At 40.7% G+C, this 17,265-nt stretch overlaps 1 protein-coding gene across 1 annotated transcript in view; it reads left to right on the top strand.

Annotated features, from left to right (window-relative positions):
- DTNB (dystrobrevin beta) overlaps positions 1-17,265 on the top strand; it is a 218,390-nt gene that overhangs the window by 45,840 nt on the left and 155,285 nt on the right. The window contains exons 8-10 of the mRNA XM_075497583.1: positions 852-957; positions 12,123-12,182; positions 14,745-14,911. Of these exons, the coding sequence (XP_075353698.1) occupies positions 852-957; positions 12,123-12,182; positions 14,745-14,911 (333 nt within the window). The remainder of the gene's footprint in view (positions 1-851; positions 958-12,122; positions 12,183-14,744; positions 14,912-17,265) is intronic.

The raw sequence follows: 17,265 nt of genomic DNA, 5'->3' as shown, positions 1-17,265 counted from the left end.
TGTGGGTGCTTTTTGGAGTAACGCTGCCATATGCTAAGGTGAGAAAAAAGTGCCGTCTGACCAGCTGCTCTGCTGCCTAGGAGGAGTTCTTAAGCATCTCGCTTATTGTATGCAAAAGCCAACAGGCTCTTTCTTTGTATCCATAACATTCTGAGCTGTTTTTCTTACCAGTTATCTCCATCTGTTTGTATTTGCAGCAGAAATTTTCTCTTGCTCACTTGAATTTGAAACCTTAGAAAATATGACTCTTAACATGCCTGACTTCCTTCTCCTAATGATTTCATTTAAATTTCATTTTATTGACAGTTTTTTTAAATCTTAGCTTAGTTCTCCCCTTGCCTCTTTTTTCCTTATTTTGTCTTTTAAAAAAAAAATGATTGGCTGTATGGATCATGTATGGAAATTAGTTGTAATTACTCTTTTTTTGTGTGTCTTACTTTTTTCAGTGCTGTCTGTATGTTTGAAATACTGTTTTCTACATTGTTAAATAACCTCCGCTCACACTTGACGTATCCCTCTTCAAAATAAGAATCTTTAACTGCAACTTGGGAACCAATCCTAACAGACTAGTCCTCTGTTTCTTGGAGTTTTCTGTTCATCTGTTTATCATTTATTTTTGTACGATTATATCGTGTCTATACTAATACCTTCTTTGTGGTGTTACTGTTTGCCTAATATAGATTGAAACTCCGTGAGCAAAGAAGTTGTGATTTTTATCCCTTTATAGCATATGAAATATTCCTGGTAGACAGAAGTTGAGTCAGAGAGAGATTTTTAAGGCTGAAGTAGTTTTTGGTATATAAAATCGAAATTTTTCATATAATTAAATTGTATTTCTTTTTTCTTTGCAGAAAAAGATCATGCTAAACATGTTTTTAGAGACATTGATGGCTGATCCACCTCCTCAGTGCCTTGTGTGGCTGCCTCTCATGCACAGACTTGCCCATGTTGAAAATGGTAAATGGAATATTTTCTTGTTCGAAACATCTGGTCAGAGCAAGGTTTCTGTTCAACATATGTAAATAAGCTGTCCTTTCTCACGTAATGAAGCACTTAATTCTTTCATCCTTCCCACTGTAATGGTCTTAGTCCCAGAGCATTTAAGCCCAGACTTTTGTTGGAGTGAAAAGTGTTCTACGCTTCTGGGATGAAGACTGATTCTTTATTAAATCATCAGCAACAATGCAAAACAAGATTAGTTTTAGAGTTCTAGCATTGCTAGTAGTGGAAGATGAAAAAACAAGCAGCAGAAAAACGATATTCTCTAAATGTTCACGTTGATTCTGAAACTTTTACAAAGTTTCACTTGAACTATGCTTTAACATATGCTTTCAAGTGCTAGCTCCCAAAGATTTTGGTACCCATTCAAATGCCTGTCTTGAGTAGCATTTGAGCACATGAGTCACTTCAGTGCTCACTGCAGGAGGTAAAAGCTGAGCTCCTCTCACTTCCAGACCTTTTCTTAGCTAAAATTTCCTGGGTTTACTGCCTATGGAAAGTATTTAAGGAGCAATAAGGGATGGAAAACTGAAGATTAATAGTGAGAGAGAGTGGTGAAAGTAATCTGGCTGAGAGGGCTTTATGGAGTTCAGGGAAGCAAAAAGTGTTCAGGGAACCAGCAACCTTTCCTGCAGAAGGCTGTGCAAGTGTATTGACACTATTTGCTGGGTTTAGTGGCCAAAAAGGTGGTGTGTTTAATTTATTGTACGGTTGCACACAGTATATGTGTATGATGTTTTGTATGTGAATTCTAGAAAAAAAAACAACTTTTTTTCTTCACCCGTAAACTAAACTTCATCTTTTGTTTCCTTCCCCACAGAGTAAAATCACGTTATCATCATTCAAAACCTCTGCCCTACTAGCTGTTACCCCTTCTTCTGCTTAATGCATTTATAGTCATTTCAAGGTGTATAGGCTTCTTCCTTTTGAGACACAGGTAGATAAACTCTAGGCTCTTGTTTTTGCCTAGCTGTTTACAGGCACAGCTTGGCCGTCTGTCTCTAGCTAAGTTTTCATGGTTTATATTCCATTCTCTGTTTCCTGACATTTATGCCTGTGACATGGTTAAGTACTGCTGTGATTTTGAGATGCTGGTTTTTGGCATTTGTTTCATTGTCTTCTCTTGATCCTCTTGCAAAGCATATCTGGTTGTGAATTTAATCTGCATTTGTTACGCAGTGAACAAGATTGGAGTGGCAATGCTCAATGGGCTTTTTCTTCTTTATTGCAACAGAAGAGAAGGTGAATTTCCCAGTTGTTCTACGTGTTTACAGACATTTCCCAACAACTGTGTGTCTTATTTAAAAAAAAGTGATTTTTTTAAAAGAATTTTGAGGGGAGCAATTTCACGGAGACAAATCGTACGGGAAAACTTATGAAAAAGGTGGGGAGGTTGATCTAGTTAAAATATTAGGTAAACTACAGTACTGCAGTGTCTTTCCCACCCTTATGTAACAGGTTGCACTAATAGAAGGGCAGCAGCGACTTTTTGCTTTCTTCTTCTTCCTCTATCCTCTTATCCTCATAAACTTGTACTTCAAGAAAAGCACTCAGGTTGGAATAAATGCGGTAAGGAAACAGGCAGTAAAAATGTTTATATGAATTACAGGTCAGGACAGAATTGCACAGAGCTTCTTAGGCAAGGGTGAAATGTTTAAACATCATGTTTGGACAGATGTGAAATGGTGGAAAGATCTGGAGATAATCCATAGTCTGATGTTTTTTCTGCTTGAGAGTACCTGGAGGAAATTTCTAGATACCCAGAATAATACTTCCTTATAGATTAGTGCATGCATTCCTGTATTATCTGACAGCTTGCCCTCGCTGTGGGATATGGCTGCTCTAGAACGTGCAGATCCCAATCTAACCATCTTCATGGGGAGCAGTTGCGTAAGTGCACCTTTTTCTGACGCTTTCTTCCAAGCAGCCAGAGATTCTCCCCGTTCATCTGTTCTGCCAACCAGTCTCCAAATGTAATTCTACGTTACACAAAGGAGTCTTGTTACACATAGGTTTAGCATTCAGATAACTTGATAGGATAACTTTTAATGTTTGTGGCATTAAAATTATGTTTCTAATTCTTATCAGCCTCTTCTACAGCCACCTCCCAAAGCTGCCTGCTGAATTACGTTACCATCAATAATTCGTGCCAGTGTTCTTGCCTTCTAAGTTACTACAATTTTTTTTCCTTGGAAACTTTTATTCTGTTGCAAGTGGTATTTTTGCTCCAGAGTCAGGCAGCAGTTCCTCTGCTTAAAAGTGTTGAGGAGAAATATTGCAGCTGAGGTACAGAGGTATGTGGCAAGCCACAGCAGGCTTAGCAGGTGGGGGAGATCAAGTCTGGATTATGTCCCTACAGCAAAAGAAGTTAAGGGAGGGTTGGTGGTGGGGGCCTGAGTGTGGGAAGGTAAAAATAGCAAATCTGAAGGACAGAGACAGTAGAAGGAATGAGCTTGGGATTACTGGGACATGTGGTAGGAAAAGAAATGTTGAGGGAAGACTCAGCTCTGATTACAGATGTGCCCGCTAAGGAAAAAGCAAGTCAGAAGCTTTTATAGTTTCAAGTCTGGGACAGGACATATGCAAGAGTTAATTGTCGCTATGGATCCAGATTGAGTATCTCCTATTAAATGGTCATTTTCAATGTTTAAAAGGCAGAATATGGAAGATGTGAAGCTGACAATGGCTGTGGATTCTGTGGCTAAATTAATATGAAGTTACTTTGTAAGGGTTGTGTATGTTTTAATATCTGCATATATTAAAAAAATGTAAATTTTGTTGAAATAAATGGTTGTAGGAGGTTACAGGAATGCCTGTCTCCTTTCACTTGAAAACTTTTCCAGACGATTGGCAAAAACATGAAAGAAACAGAGATCAGTGCCGATCTAAAACAGGATCATTTTTTGTTGGGTATGGTGATAGGTTATACTAATGCCTTCAGTCAGATTTTTGTCAGCCTTGCAAGCGAGCCAGAACCAGTCCTCTGATTTGGAGGAAAGAGTTGGCCACAAAGATTCTCTAGTCTTCATCCATTACTTGATAATGGGCTCCTGCCCCAAGTATGTACTTCCTTGAGACATTGCCTCCGCTTCTAATCCTGACCAGTCGTTCAGTGCTGTGTGTAGGACTGCTCTGTTCCAGGACCGGCACGGGATAGGGCAGGAATTGGCATCTCCCTGTGGTGATCTTGGAGCTGAAAGCTGAGACATCAGGTTCCCAGACAAAATACTGGAGTTGTTTCATAGTGCTCCACAATTATTAAAAGGCTTAAGTTTCAGACATTGATTTGGGCCCTTAATGAATTTGGTACAGTCAGTTTTTAAATTTTAAGCTACAGCTGGCACCTATGTTTCAGCACTATGCAATTTCTTAGTGACAGGTTCTCACATCCAGGGTAAACTAAAATCAGCAGCAGTCACAACAGGGAGAGTAACTCTGATATCCACCCGGGTGCTGGAGCTTGCTTTACTAGGGTTGCTGCTGAAGGTCTCTTTAGCTGATGAACCTCTTAGGTTGTGATCTGAAACAAGAACTTGTGAGAACTGTGAAACATTTCCACCTTTACTAGTGGAAATTATACAGGCGGATCCTTCAGGTTCAGATGCAAAACTTGGACAAAAGGACAGCTCGTGATAAATAACCTCCCTGCTCAAGGTAAACTTCTCTCTCTAGTGTTACATGGGCTTTTTTTTTACTGCGGATGCTTTACTAGAGGTGCTGAACTGTTTCTTTGGAACAGATTTGCAAGGCTGTAAGTTGGGTATTCTGATGTGTATCAGCTGATTCTCCAAGTGCAGATTCATGAGAATGTGAGCTCTTAAAAATAATTTTTAAGTGGGACTTCCAAGTGGGACACTGGGAAGTGCAAAGTCCAGCACCTGGGAAGGAATAACCCCATGCACCAGTGCACGTTGGGGGCTGACTGGCTGGAAGACAATTTGGCAGAAAAGGACGTGGGGGTCCTGGTGGACACCAAGTCGAACATCAGCCAGCAATGCCATCTTGAAGCCGAAAAGGCCAACAGTGTCCTGGGCTGTGTTAGGAAGACCATAGCTAGCAGATCGAGAGAGATGTTTATTGCCCTCTCTTCAGCACCGGTGAGACCAAATCTGGAATACTGTGTCCAGTGCTGGGCTCTCCAGTACAAGGGAGACGTGGACTCACTGGAGTGAGTCCAGCAAAGGGCCACAAAGATGATTAAGGGACTGCAGCATGTGTGATATGAGGATAGGCTGAGAGGTGGGACTGCTTAGCCTCGAGAGAAGGTGGCTCAGGGGGACCTTAGCAATGTGTGTAAATAACTGGGGGGAAGCAGTGAAGAAGACGTCTATGGTCTTAGCTCTGGTCTTCTCAGTGGTACCCAGTGGCAGCACAAGAGGCAATGGACACAAATGGAAATACAGGAAATTCTGTTTAAACATGAGAAGAAATTTTTTTATGGTAATATCTGGTCAAACTCTGCATCAGGTTGCCCAGGTTGTGGAGTCTCCATCCTTGGAGATGTTCAGAACCCGACTGGACAACGGCCTGAGCAGCCTGCTCGGGATGACCCTGCTTTGAGGAGATCTCCAGCGGTCCCTTCCAGCCTCAGCTATTCAGTGGTTTTGTGATTCTGGGTATGATTGCAATAAAATCCCATTAAATCGTTCCCTGAAGTTCTCTTCTTCCACCACTGGTCTGTAAACACTGTTATCTGATAAAATGGGCTCAGTCCATAAAGGTCCATCCTTTAAGTTTGTGTCTTTGCTACTGCTATCTCGAACGCAGTTCCTTGTAGCGTTTAGTAGTAGTCTTGTTCTGGAGTCAGTTGTTCATTTCCACTGCAAGTTAGTTTTCTCTGGATCGCACCTTGTCAGAGTGTAGTGCTTTTGTTCCCTAACCTTTCCTCCCAACCAGATGTTTGTCTCCTTCACAGCTTGTAAATATTCTCATTAATTACTCTGGCAATCACTGCTGAGTTACTTCAGAGGCACTTGAACACCTTGGTTGACACCTTTAAAAAAAAATAATAATCCTGCGATTTCCTTGGTTGTCTTTTCAACTCTGATATAAGCAAAAGGCAATTAAGCTCTGAACTGAGCTTTATTGGAGAAATAACATTTACAGGTAGAAAATAACATATCTTCTTTCTCAAGGCATCAAATAAACTCCATGGATTGCTGGTATTGATCTAAACAAATAGGCCAGCAAGTTATTTCTGAAAGCCATCATCTCAATTTGCATGCTAATATGCAGCATAATAACAGTATGCTTTTGTGCAGGCATTCTAATCTCTTTAGTTATGCTTTTGTAGAAACAGGATCCTTTGTAAATGCAAGTGGAAGAAGTCTTCAGGCAATGTTTGGTTTTTTTTTTTTCCTCTCCCATTTATAACAAAGGGAAAATATAGAAAAGATTATCTAGCTTTTAAACTTGCCATGGCTGTTATCTTAAGCTTATATTAACATTTGTAGAAATACATTGCTAGCTCGTCGGCTCTCTAGGGCAAGGATTGTATCTTCCTGAAATACAATGATTTTAAAAAAGCAAATGCGTGTGGTAGGGAGAATGCAGTTCCTGTTTAGGAGTTCCCAATTAAAAAATGTTCCATAACATTTTTCAAACCGTATCAGGTCGTTCTTCAGTCAGGTATTATAACTCAAGCTTTGGCCACCTTCTGGGACAAATAAATCTTTAACTTTCCCAGAAGATAAAAATAACTTCAATAATTTCTGAATGGGATTGAGAGTCTCTGCCTTTCCTAAAATGACAAATGTGTGTTTAGCAGCTGCTATGCAGCCTTAGCTGGGGTAAATCTTTTACTTTCACAAGGAAAGACAGAGCATCGCAGTGGACTTCACTTTCGACTTTCCTTTGAAAAAAGAAAAAAAACCAAAAAAAAGCTAAAAAATCCACAGAACTGCGGTGATGATGCCATTTGGGGGTTTTGGCTTTTTCACATTTCTTGAGAGGAGGAAGGTGACTTCCTAGTCACCTGCGATGTGCCAGGCATGCTGGTGTTTTGACCGGGATGTTGAAGTGTACGGACCATCTTCAAACCTCCCCGCAGCGACACGGTTCCCCCCGTGGGAGGGTGAGCGGAGGTTGGCCGAGGTCGCGCTCGGCTGTTGGGGAGCCCCGACACCTCTCGGTGGTCTGGGTCCGATCCTTACCCCCTTTGCCTTTCTTCCCCTCCTCCCTTCCAGAAGGGCAGCTCAGTGTAGCCGTCAGTATTTTCAGTGTCTGGGTGGGTTGTGTCGCCATATCTCTGCCTTTCCTGAAGCACAGGGGAAACTTCCTTTCCAGAAGCAGAATTGCCTTATTTTGACATTTTTCCTTCTTTCTGTGCTTTCCCAGGTTTCTGTGAATTCTAGCTTCCATTAAGAATTGTAATACAAGTTTACAGACATACTGAGAATTATTATGGAACTATCCTGACAGTGGTAAAGGAGTTCCAGTGACAAAAACTCATGCTTTTGAGTCAGCCTGTCCTTTTCTGCTCGAATGTATTCCTGACATCCATCAAGAAACTAGTGTCTCTTTTTTCCTTAATGTGATTTTGGCACAATGTTTTTATGAATGCTCAGGAGCCAAAATTTTTTTCAGTTTTTGCTTTAGAGGATCTGGACACTTTCATGGAGGTCTGCATTCTCCTTGGATTGTCAGTAGGTTAAAAAAAAGGCTTAATAAGAAAAATGTAGCATTAAAATCTTCTGTACCAGCAATGGGTAATTTCCTGCACTGCCTGAGTTGTAAGCTGTCATTAGGGAAGAGTCTTCTGATTGTGAACTCCCGTCCTTAAAGACCAGTTGTAAACTATTTAGGTTCTCCGGATGATTGCTTTAAAGAAAGGAAAAGGAAGCTACAAACTGCTGTAGACATCATTATAATTAGGAAGACTGATACCCCTCTGAGGCACAGCGTCACTTGTTCGTGCGAGCAGTAACAAACATCTGGAAGCACGTTTCAAAAAGAAGCCTCTGCAAAGATATTTCAGCCCACGCTGCCCTGGTATGTTAATTGCTGTCTGTGATAACTTGGGTAGCGTAAGTCAATAATTGTGTGTGGCATTTTTACAGAGTGCAGGAAGATGTTAAGCTACTACTCAGCAGAATCTTTGCACAACTTGGGCTGGGTCTTGTGATACACTTGTGTTTTTCCGTGCCCTGGTTAGAGCCGTCATCTGACATGGCACCTTGGAGTGTGTCCTGCTGGTAGCATTCTGTGAGTTTTTAAGCCCATCATTTCTTTTCTGGATAAAAATTCTGCAAGGTACTTCAGTCTTTTCTGTTTTGCTGGTCCCTAAGCTTTCCAGTGGAATGTAGATTATTTTAAAAGGTTCTTCTACGTAGGCTGCTGTATAGCACATGGCAGATTGCTTCTGTTCCTCCTAACCTGCTGATGCCGTGGAAGTAGTCCATCAGATCCACGTGGTCCATAGATCACCGGTGGTAAAGCAGTGTTCCGCTGCAGAGTGGAGCAGAATGTGTTTAGTCCCAGAGGTTAGGTTTTGTTTAGCGATTTGGCAGCAGAATGCAGGACCAGAGAGTATTTGGTTGTATTCATGACTGTTTTCAGGCCAAGGACGTCAGGTTCCTGCTTTAGTCAGTAGGAAGGTAGAGATTCCTGCTCTAAACTGCCACCTAAGCAGGCCTCTATTCACTGAGTTTAGCTAAGGACGTTCATCTCCTGGAAGAGTTCTCTTTCCGCTCATTTGAGTAGTTTCCATGGAAAAATCTGAAAGTCAGAGTTGAAACCTGGAGCTTGGCATGTACGTTATATACTAGACATGATTTCTGTGGTAAAATCACACACAGCTTTACAAGGAACGCAGTATTTGGAGTATTTGGCTTTCTGTGCTACGTATTGCTCAATTAAGTACATGACTGCATTTTTATCTCCTAGCTAACAGTATCACTTGTATTTTACATGGGAGTAATAGAGTTTAGAAGTTACAGATGTACGCATCAATATTGCTGGCCTGTGTCCGCTGGGACAAAACAAAATCTTGTAGCAGTATGTCTTGTTTACAGATGTAGCTATTAATACCACATGTAAAAGAATACTATAATAAAAGTTTGTATTTATAGTCATGGCAAGTTCTTCAAAGCATTTCTTCTCCAACATTAATTCTGTCTTAGCCAGAGTTTTGAACAGTGGGGTTTTTTCCAGGTCTTCCTTGAAACATTTTTATGTGAAAAATGTTGAATTATTACATCTTCGTCATGCTTTAGCTTTCTAGTTTTATGGTCTCCTCTTTGATTTCTTTTCTTGCATTTTGCAGCTGTCATATTTTCATTTTCCTTTAACTGCTAGTTTTTTTAATGTCTTTGGGAATTTCTCCTGCCCAATTTAATAAAGATTGTGTTCTCTTCCCCTACTTATTTCTATCTATATTTTGTTATCAATGCACTCTTCCTATGGAAGTACTCTGTCATGTGTAAGCAGACAACGTGGACAGGCTTCCCAGTTCCAGACCGGTCTCTGGTCATTCAGTCCTGCATCTCTCTTGCCTCTCATGTACCTTTAAAATTAGGGTACTTTGAAACAGCATGTGGATCCAAAATGTGGATCCACAATTTTTGCTCTAAAACTCTTCTTCGTTATTTCATTTTAGCAATCTATTGTTTGTATTACGATCGTATTTGGAAGCTCTAATCATATGCCTCCAGGGGAAGGGCATTGTTCAAACAGAGCAAAGACTGGTTTTTGGCATCAGCAGTCAAAATATAAGATAAAACATTGAATACACAGAGCCAGGGCAGTGTATGGAGGTTTCAAGACAAGGAGGAATATCGGATTTGGGGTTTGCAACTCAAAAATTGGTGGTGGCGTAACGAAACCTACATTTGGGTGGGAAACAGTAATAAGGGCTTTTGACTGGAACGGCTTCTGTGGAAACGTGAGAGGCAGAGGGACTTCTTAAGATCAGAACTGAAGGAGAGGGATGTCAGACAGTAAGCATGCGTTCAGTAAGCTTAGAGACAAAAGGAACTTGGAGTTAGAGGTGAAAATATGGTCAATTTTTTTGTCTTTGGAATCTGAAAACCTAAATTGTGTGTATATTTTGATGTTGGAGAGCAAGGGGAACAGACCAAAGCAAATAATAATAAAGAAGGAATGGCTATGAGGAGTCTGAGGTAAATCACAAGATGGCACAAGATCTTTGAATAAATTAGGTGTTTGTAGAAGAAAGGAAACGAGAAGTATCTGTGTGATAGAGGAGGGAAGAAGAGGAAGAGGAGCAAGGACGCATCACATTCTTCCAGTTTTCATCTGGAAGAATTTCCAAGCTTTGATGGGTGAGGTTAGTTTTGTGATGAGATTTCCTTCGAGGGTACTCTGCAATGCAGGAGCCTGAGCAGAGTTAGTGATGCTGGGGCGGCTCGGATGGGATGGGAAGTAGAAGGACGCGTCCCACGGGGCAGCACACTTGGGAGGGAATTGAAATACAGTGACAGTAACTGATGGTATCAGTTGAAAAAAAAGAAGGAAAAGCAAAAACACGCTGAATACAGAAATATGATTGGGAGTCAGAAAAAGGAGGAAAAGCCAGACATGAGAACTGGGTTCATGGTCCAATCTCTCTGGCTGCTTCCCTCTCCTGCCCTTCCTGCACCTTCCACTGGGAACTGGTCTGCTGGCAGGAGCGAAGGGAGGAAGGAGCAGGTTGTGTCTCTCTCAAGAAAGAGCCAGGAGGAGGTTTGAGTCTGGAGTACTGGCAGCCAGAAAAGGGAATGACGGAAGACTTGGATGCAGTGAAAGGTGGAAAGAAGCTTAAAACTCCCACTCCCATATGTGGCAGGGAGCTTTGGGTAACGGGAAACCTTCAAAAGAGAAGGTGTCAACAGCAAAAAAAGTTCAGATCACTGAGGCAGAGAAGGTGAAGCATGAGCGTTTTGATTAGAACAAGTATTTCAGGGGCAGGAAAGGAGGAGTAGGGAGGAGAGAGGAAAAATGGACTGGGACGTGAGGTGAGCTCTTCCAGTCCATAGGCAGGAGGGCTCGTGGTGGTTCAAGTGTGACTTGGAGCTGGGCACGTCAATGATGTGAAAAACATTTTCAGTTGACTGCTTCATGGCAACTTCAGTCGGATTTATGCAGATGGGAGCATGGAAAGCGATCTGAACAGGAGAGACGAGAAATAAATAAAATTTGTAACACCATATTTTATGGCATTTGGAAATGAACAAAAAAATGGGAAAAGAGTAATATCTACATTTGATCATGGCATACCACCTGCCAGTAAGCCAGGAAGGGGAAGACAGCAGGCTGGTACTGGGAGGAAGCATGCTGTTCCACTTCACTTATTTGTTTCCCATCCATAGCTAAACATTGTCACTTTCCGAAAAAGAAAAAAAAAAAAACATAAAAAAACCCCAAACCAAACAAAAAACCCCCACAAACAAATTGAAAAAGTACACCTCTCTGGTTTCTATCTTGATGGCCAGATACCTTGCCCATGATCTGATAAGCTCTAATACTGATTGTTCCAGTCTTCTCTTTATCAATCACCTTTAGAGCATGCTTTTTGCAGTACATTGAGTGCTGTCGCTGTTGTTATTTTGCCTCATGTTTTATTTTATCAGAATGTTGTTATTGCTTTCCTAAATCAAGCGTATCGGTTTCAAGTTTTTGATTCTTTGGTTCAGGACTCTGTAGTACTTTTGTCCCCTTTTCATCAATGGTAGTCTCTTCTAAACGCAGAGTCAGAGAAGATAAGAGACCTTTTTGAAAAGGTGGGGGAGAAGAGACAAGATCAAGTGGTACGCAGAGGTAGACAGAACATGCTGCGGTCAGCTGATAGCAGTATATTGGCCTTCGTTAAGGCAGTGACCTAACGCTGTAGCTTAGCAGGCGACAGCCACCCTGCCACAAGCAGGAGGGATATTGTGGGAGAGTGCGGGGGCTGTGGGTGGGGGAAGCTTTGGGAACCTGTGACTTCATCCATCTCTCTTTCCAAAGGCAAACTTGAATGTGTGTAAACATCCTTGCAAGATTTGCCTCACTGCTTCTTCAAATCCTCTATCAAAAAGTTTCAATGCCTCCTTGGACTTGAAGCTGGGGTGAGATCACTGTTTAAATATTTTTAGGTGAGAAAGTTTTTTCCTAATGTTCTAGCGTGAGTTTTTTTCTTATTGCAGTTCAAACCCTTAAGTACCTGTTTTTGGGCCACTGGCTCTGGAGAATGTATTGCTATTTTTGTAAGTACCTCTTGCATGTCTGATTGATACCTTCTCACAGTCTACTCCTTGCTAAGACATCTACTAGATGTTGTTCAGACGATTCTGTTGCTTTCTCCTGTACATATAATTAACCCACCTCTTCCTTGAAATGGGATGCCCCAAATCGGACATTTTTTATGATCGTTCAATATGTTTATGAAAAATATTGACCAGTGCGTGACCTGGAATAAAGCCCTTTGCTTATGAGATCTTTCCGTTTTGACAATTAACTGCTCTCTGGTATTTTCCCAACGAGATTCATGTCCAAGTTACAGTCCTTTCCTCTGTTGTGTATTTCCCCCTGTCATGAGAATATAATGGGAGGCCAATTCTGTAAGAATTACTGAAGTAAAATAAAAATTTGATGGCATTTGACGCCTGTTTCCTATTTTCAAGGTCAATTACTCCGTCATGGAAAGACGTTAGGTTGATTTGGCAAATGTTGTCCAAGGCTCATTTCTCTGTTGTTCTTCAGGTGCTTACAGTACTTTGCTTTATTATGTGTTCCAGTATGTATTCTACAAGTTAAAATAACAGAAGTCAGTAGTTACATAGGTATAATTTCACACCCTTTTAAGGATCATAATTACAATTCTTGTAATGTCCCTTTGAAATCCCCTGCTAGTTTTCTCTCGTTCTGTTTTTCTGACTTTGTCTCTGAATATTTGAGTTATTCTTTTAACCCTCATTAATAATTTGTCCCAATTTTTGCTTCTGTAGGCTTCCTCTTGAATTTTAGGTTATTGAGGAGCTCTTAATTTTAGCCACGTTGGTCGTTTACTAGAGTCTGCTCTCTTCTCTGCACCGAGGTAGTTTTATGCTTGTTTCTTTAGCATCATTTCCTGAAGGAACTGACAGTTCTTCTAACTCGGTTTTCCTGTTGAATTGTTTCTTCCTGTAGCTTACCTACTAATTCTCATGAGTTTACTGAAATGTGCTGCATAGAAGTCATGTTCTCTCTCCTTTGCTTCCTAAAATTCACAAAATTACTCTGTGGGCGTGTTGACTTAAGGTCATTTGTCATCTTCTTTCTCATCCAGTTGTTTTCTACTGTTTGATACAAATCTAGAAGTCTGTCTTTTGCTTTCTCTACCTTTTCTATTAAAAAAAAAAAGGTCACCAGTTCCTCTACAGTCCATTCCTACTGGGCATTTGTATATTGAAATCACCTAGCACGATCAGGTCTTTTGCTTTCTACAGTGTTGATATGTGCTGCAATAAAGTGTCATCCGCCTGATCGTCTTGGCTTAATTGTCCATGGCATGCCTGACCAGGTCAATGCTCAAGTTGCCTTTGCTTTAATTGTTACCCATGTGTTTTCAAAAGTTTTCGCGTATGCATCCACTCTTGAGGTATCAGGCACTTCTGCACTGTTTAACTGGCCAAACCTTCCCGTAGAAGCTGTCTCTCCCTCCATTCACTTTATTGCCCTGTGCAGTATTGCACCAAGTCTCAGTTAAAACAGCTAAGTCATAATTTTTATCATAGATCTAAACTTCAGGCTCTTTCTGATTATTCCTCTTACATCTTTCAGTAGTTTGTAATAGACATATCTAAGAATTTCAGCTGGCTGGCCAGTGAACTGCTGTTTTTTCCTGGGGTCTTCTCCATAGCACAGTTATTTATACCTGTCTGTATATTACTTATTATATTATTATACTGTATATGAATTACTTATGCTCTAGACCCACAGCAATGCTAAACTATTTGCTCCTGTAATTCACCTTTATCCTTCCATTCTGTTTCCTGTGCCTCACCTTTCAAGATGCGTTTGGCATAGTAAGATACCTCCTTTACCTCATTCTTACATTCCTCTCTTGTTTATTCTGAAGACTTCAATGGAACGAGTCTGTGATTGTTTGTTCATGGGTAGAAGAACAGGGAAGAAGCATTTATTTATAGTTTTTAGCCCACTTCTGATAGTGTCGCACCTAATTCAATTTTCCAGTTCTCGAGATGTTAAGATTTAGAGGTACGTTGGGGATTTCTTCAGCTTAAGCTATAGAGGTACAAGAGGCAGCTCACAGTCAGGGAAGAGCAAGGGAAGTTCCTCGATGAGAGGCGATTCAGAGCAGAAGCCCGTCGCGGTGGTCTGAATTTGCCTCTTCTGTGGAAAGCTCTCTCAGCTGACTCTAGGGCAAAGTGATCTTGAGCAGAAATTAACCTTTGTGAATACAGCCTTTCTGCTTTCCCCGTCTGCTCACATGTATTCTCGGTGTTGTTGGACTTTCACGGAGACTTCTGGGTCTGAGTGTATCCGAGGAGGGAGAAATCTGAAGGAGAAATATTGAACTTGTCAGATGGAACTGCTATGTTACCATTGACTTAAATTTACCGTTAACCTTACTGAAATTACCTGCTCTGCACTCAAAATCCAGGACCTGCCCAGAGTAACAAGTTGGTTAGTGGTTAAGAACCTGGGGGTGGGGTTTGTAAGCTCCAATGAAATTTGATGGTCGAGGTTTTCCTAAAGTTCGCTTATTACTTTTCTTTTTCTTTTTTTTTCTCCCCTCCCCCCTCCCTTTCCCCATCTCCACCAAGTCTTCCATCCCGTGGAATGTTCGTATTGCCGGTGTGAGAGCATGATGGGGTTCCGGTACCGATGCCAGCAGTGCCACAACTACCAGCTCTGTCAAAACTGTTTTTGGCGTGGCCATGCAAATGGTCCTCATAGCAACCAGCATCAGATGAAGGAGCATTCCTCTTGGGTAACTCACCTTTGTTTGTCATGCTGAAGCAACCACCTCTGTGCTAATTTATTCTGAAAGTTAAAGTTTTTATAGTAGAACTGCACAGTAGGACTTTTAAAGGTTTTTGAATAGCAAAAGCGTATAAATAGGTAAACTGTACTGTTTTTATTACAGTGATGTTGTTAATTTATTGATGGTTGTCATTGTATTCAGTGCTGTTTAAAGCACACAAGACAGCACAGTCCTCCTCAAGGCCTTAACACGTGTTTTCTTCCCCTCTTCACATCAGTCCTACTTTTCTTATATTTTCCTCTCTTCTAGCTTGAAAAGACTTAAAGCTTGCAATACCTTTCCTCCCCGGAAGGGTAAACAGGTTAGCATGGATGCTGTGCTTAGAAAGGAACTTTATCCAAGTGGCATCTTTAAGGATAGTATTTCTTTAAGAGAAAAATTTAGTATTGTCATTGTCCTGACAAGTGTAAATATATGCGTTGAAAACTCTTAACTAAAAAGCCTTAAAGAAATTATATGAGAACTAACATTCAGTTAGATGACTATGATAATCACATCTCAAGAAATAATAGACAATTTTAGATATAAAAACCTATTTTATGGCAAAAGATTAAGCCCAACCTTTTACTTATTCAAAGAGAAGTTCAAATGATGATTGGATTAGAATTAGTAATTATCTTCATGAAGAAGAGTCATTATAGTATTACTGTTTAATTTAGAAAATTGGGGCTTAATACCATTCAGTAGTTGGAAGGCAAAGATAGGAAAATTCGACTTAAGTATTGTCCTTTTTTTAACTATGTGGATAATAAAGTTCTGGAATGTTTAATCTGAACTACCAGTAGATTATTATCCCCTTAAGTATATATAAATCCCGTCTGCATTTTTTAATACAAAGACGTATCTAAATAGTAGCTGTAACTCTAACGTAGGTATTTCCTTCTCAAGACTCTGACCTGTTTGCAGCGAGTCAGGTTAGATGGACTGTGCCCCATTCTGGTGCTAGGATCTGTGAATCTGTCATCCCATCTTGTTTCAATATTAACTTTTGAGGCATTTTGTTCTTACTAGGCTGTACAGAATCATATAGGTTGGAAAAGACCTTTAAGATCATCAAGTCCAACCATAAACCTAACACTGCCAAAACCACCACTACACCATGTCCCTAAGCACCTCATCCAAACGGCTTTTAAATACCCCCAGGGACAGAATAAGTTGGTTTTAAGACATAATGTGAATTGGAGGAGTGGGAAGCTATCTAAATGGAAGAGGAAGGTATTCAGACTATCACTGTGCTGGTAAATGAAACGGTGCAGGTTGTTGCATGATCGGAACTGCAGGACTGTCGGAACGGTCCCTAGCTTTAGCGTGGACCAAACAGCACTCTCCCGAGCAGCTCCTAAGGTAAGGTTTAGGAGTTGACACAGGTGAAGAGCCATGCCTACTAGACAACCTGGGTGCAGCCACCTTGCTTTGGAGATGAAGAATTCAAATTATCTGCCATCAGGACCAGGTAGTGGCTCTGGAACTGTTTCCTTCCATACTCTTCATGTAGAAGAATAAGAGGGAGTTGCACATACAGAAGCAACACTAGACAGAGCACACAACTGGAAGCAGAAGATTACTGGAAACAGTATTGGGAAACAGTTTTTACAGAACAAAAGGAAAGAATGTGTGAAAGAAAATAATGATAGTTGGGAACCTTGAAAGAGATTTTCATATCTTACCTAACGAAAGCATGGGTACATAGAAACAATTGGTCCAGAAGTCTGTAGAAGGAATTTTAGCAGCAGCAAATTTGGCTGTCTTCAAGATGTAACTCATACCAGTAAGCAGTTGCAGCAGTAGGTGAAATGAAAGGAACGCTTCTAAAAGGTGTGCTTATGTCAATCGGTTATGTTTGTAGGAGGTTTGTGTAGTCCTGCCACGGAGTTATGCCTGGGCATGAGCCAAAAGAATAAAAGGCGTGAAGGGCGAAGGAGATGTTTACATTTCTTGTTCAGCATAGACAGAATCCAAATCAAAGAAAGGTGAACTTAAGAGGCTAAAGGTTGTCTAAAGGTGAAGCAAAGACAGAAGATGGAAATCAAGGACAAAAATGGAGAAATTTGAGGGATTTCAGTAAACAACAAGGCAATCATAAGGAGCATTTATGTTCCTGTAGTCTAAAGTAATATTTCTGGCTCTAGCTCTAGAAACTTATTTCTGAGCCTTTTTAACCATTTGCTGGGTTTTCTAAGCAACAAAGCGTTTTAAATGGACTAAAAAATTCAGGGATATATAAAATACTACTACAAACTGGGTTGTCTCCCATAAACTGGGCATGGAAGAGGGATCTTTTGAGAGAGAGGTCTCTTACA

Source organism: Mycteria americana, chromosome 3, assembly GCF_035582795.1.
Source record: "Mycteria americana isolate JAX WOST 10 ecotype Jacksonville Zoo and Gardens chromosome 3, USCA_MyAme_1.0, whole genome shotgun sequence".
Lineage (NCBI taxonomy): Eukaryota > Metazoa > Chordata > Aves > Ciconiiformes > Ciconiidae > Mycteria > Mycteria americana.
This window is presented reverse-complemented; position numbering and strand designations above follow the sequence as displayed.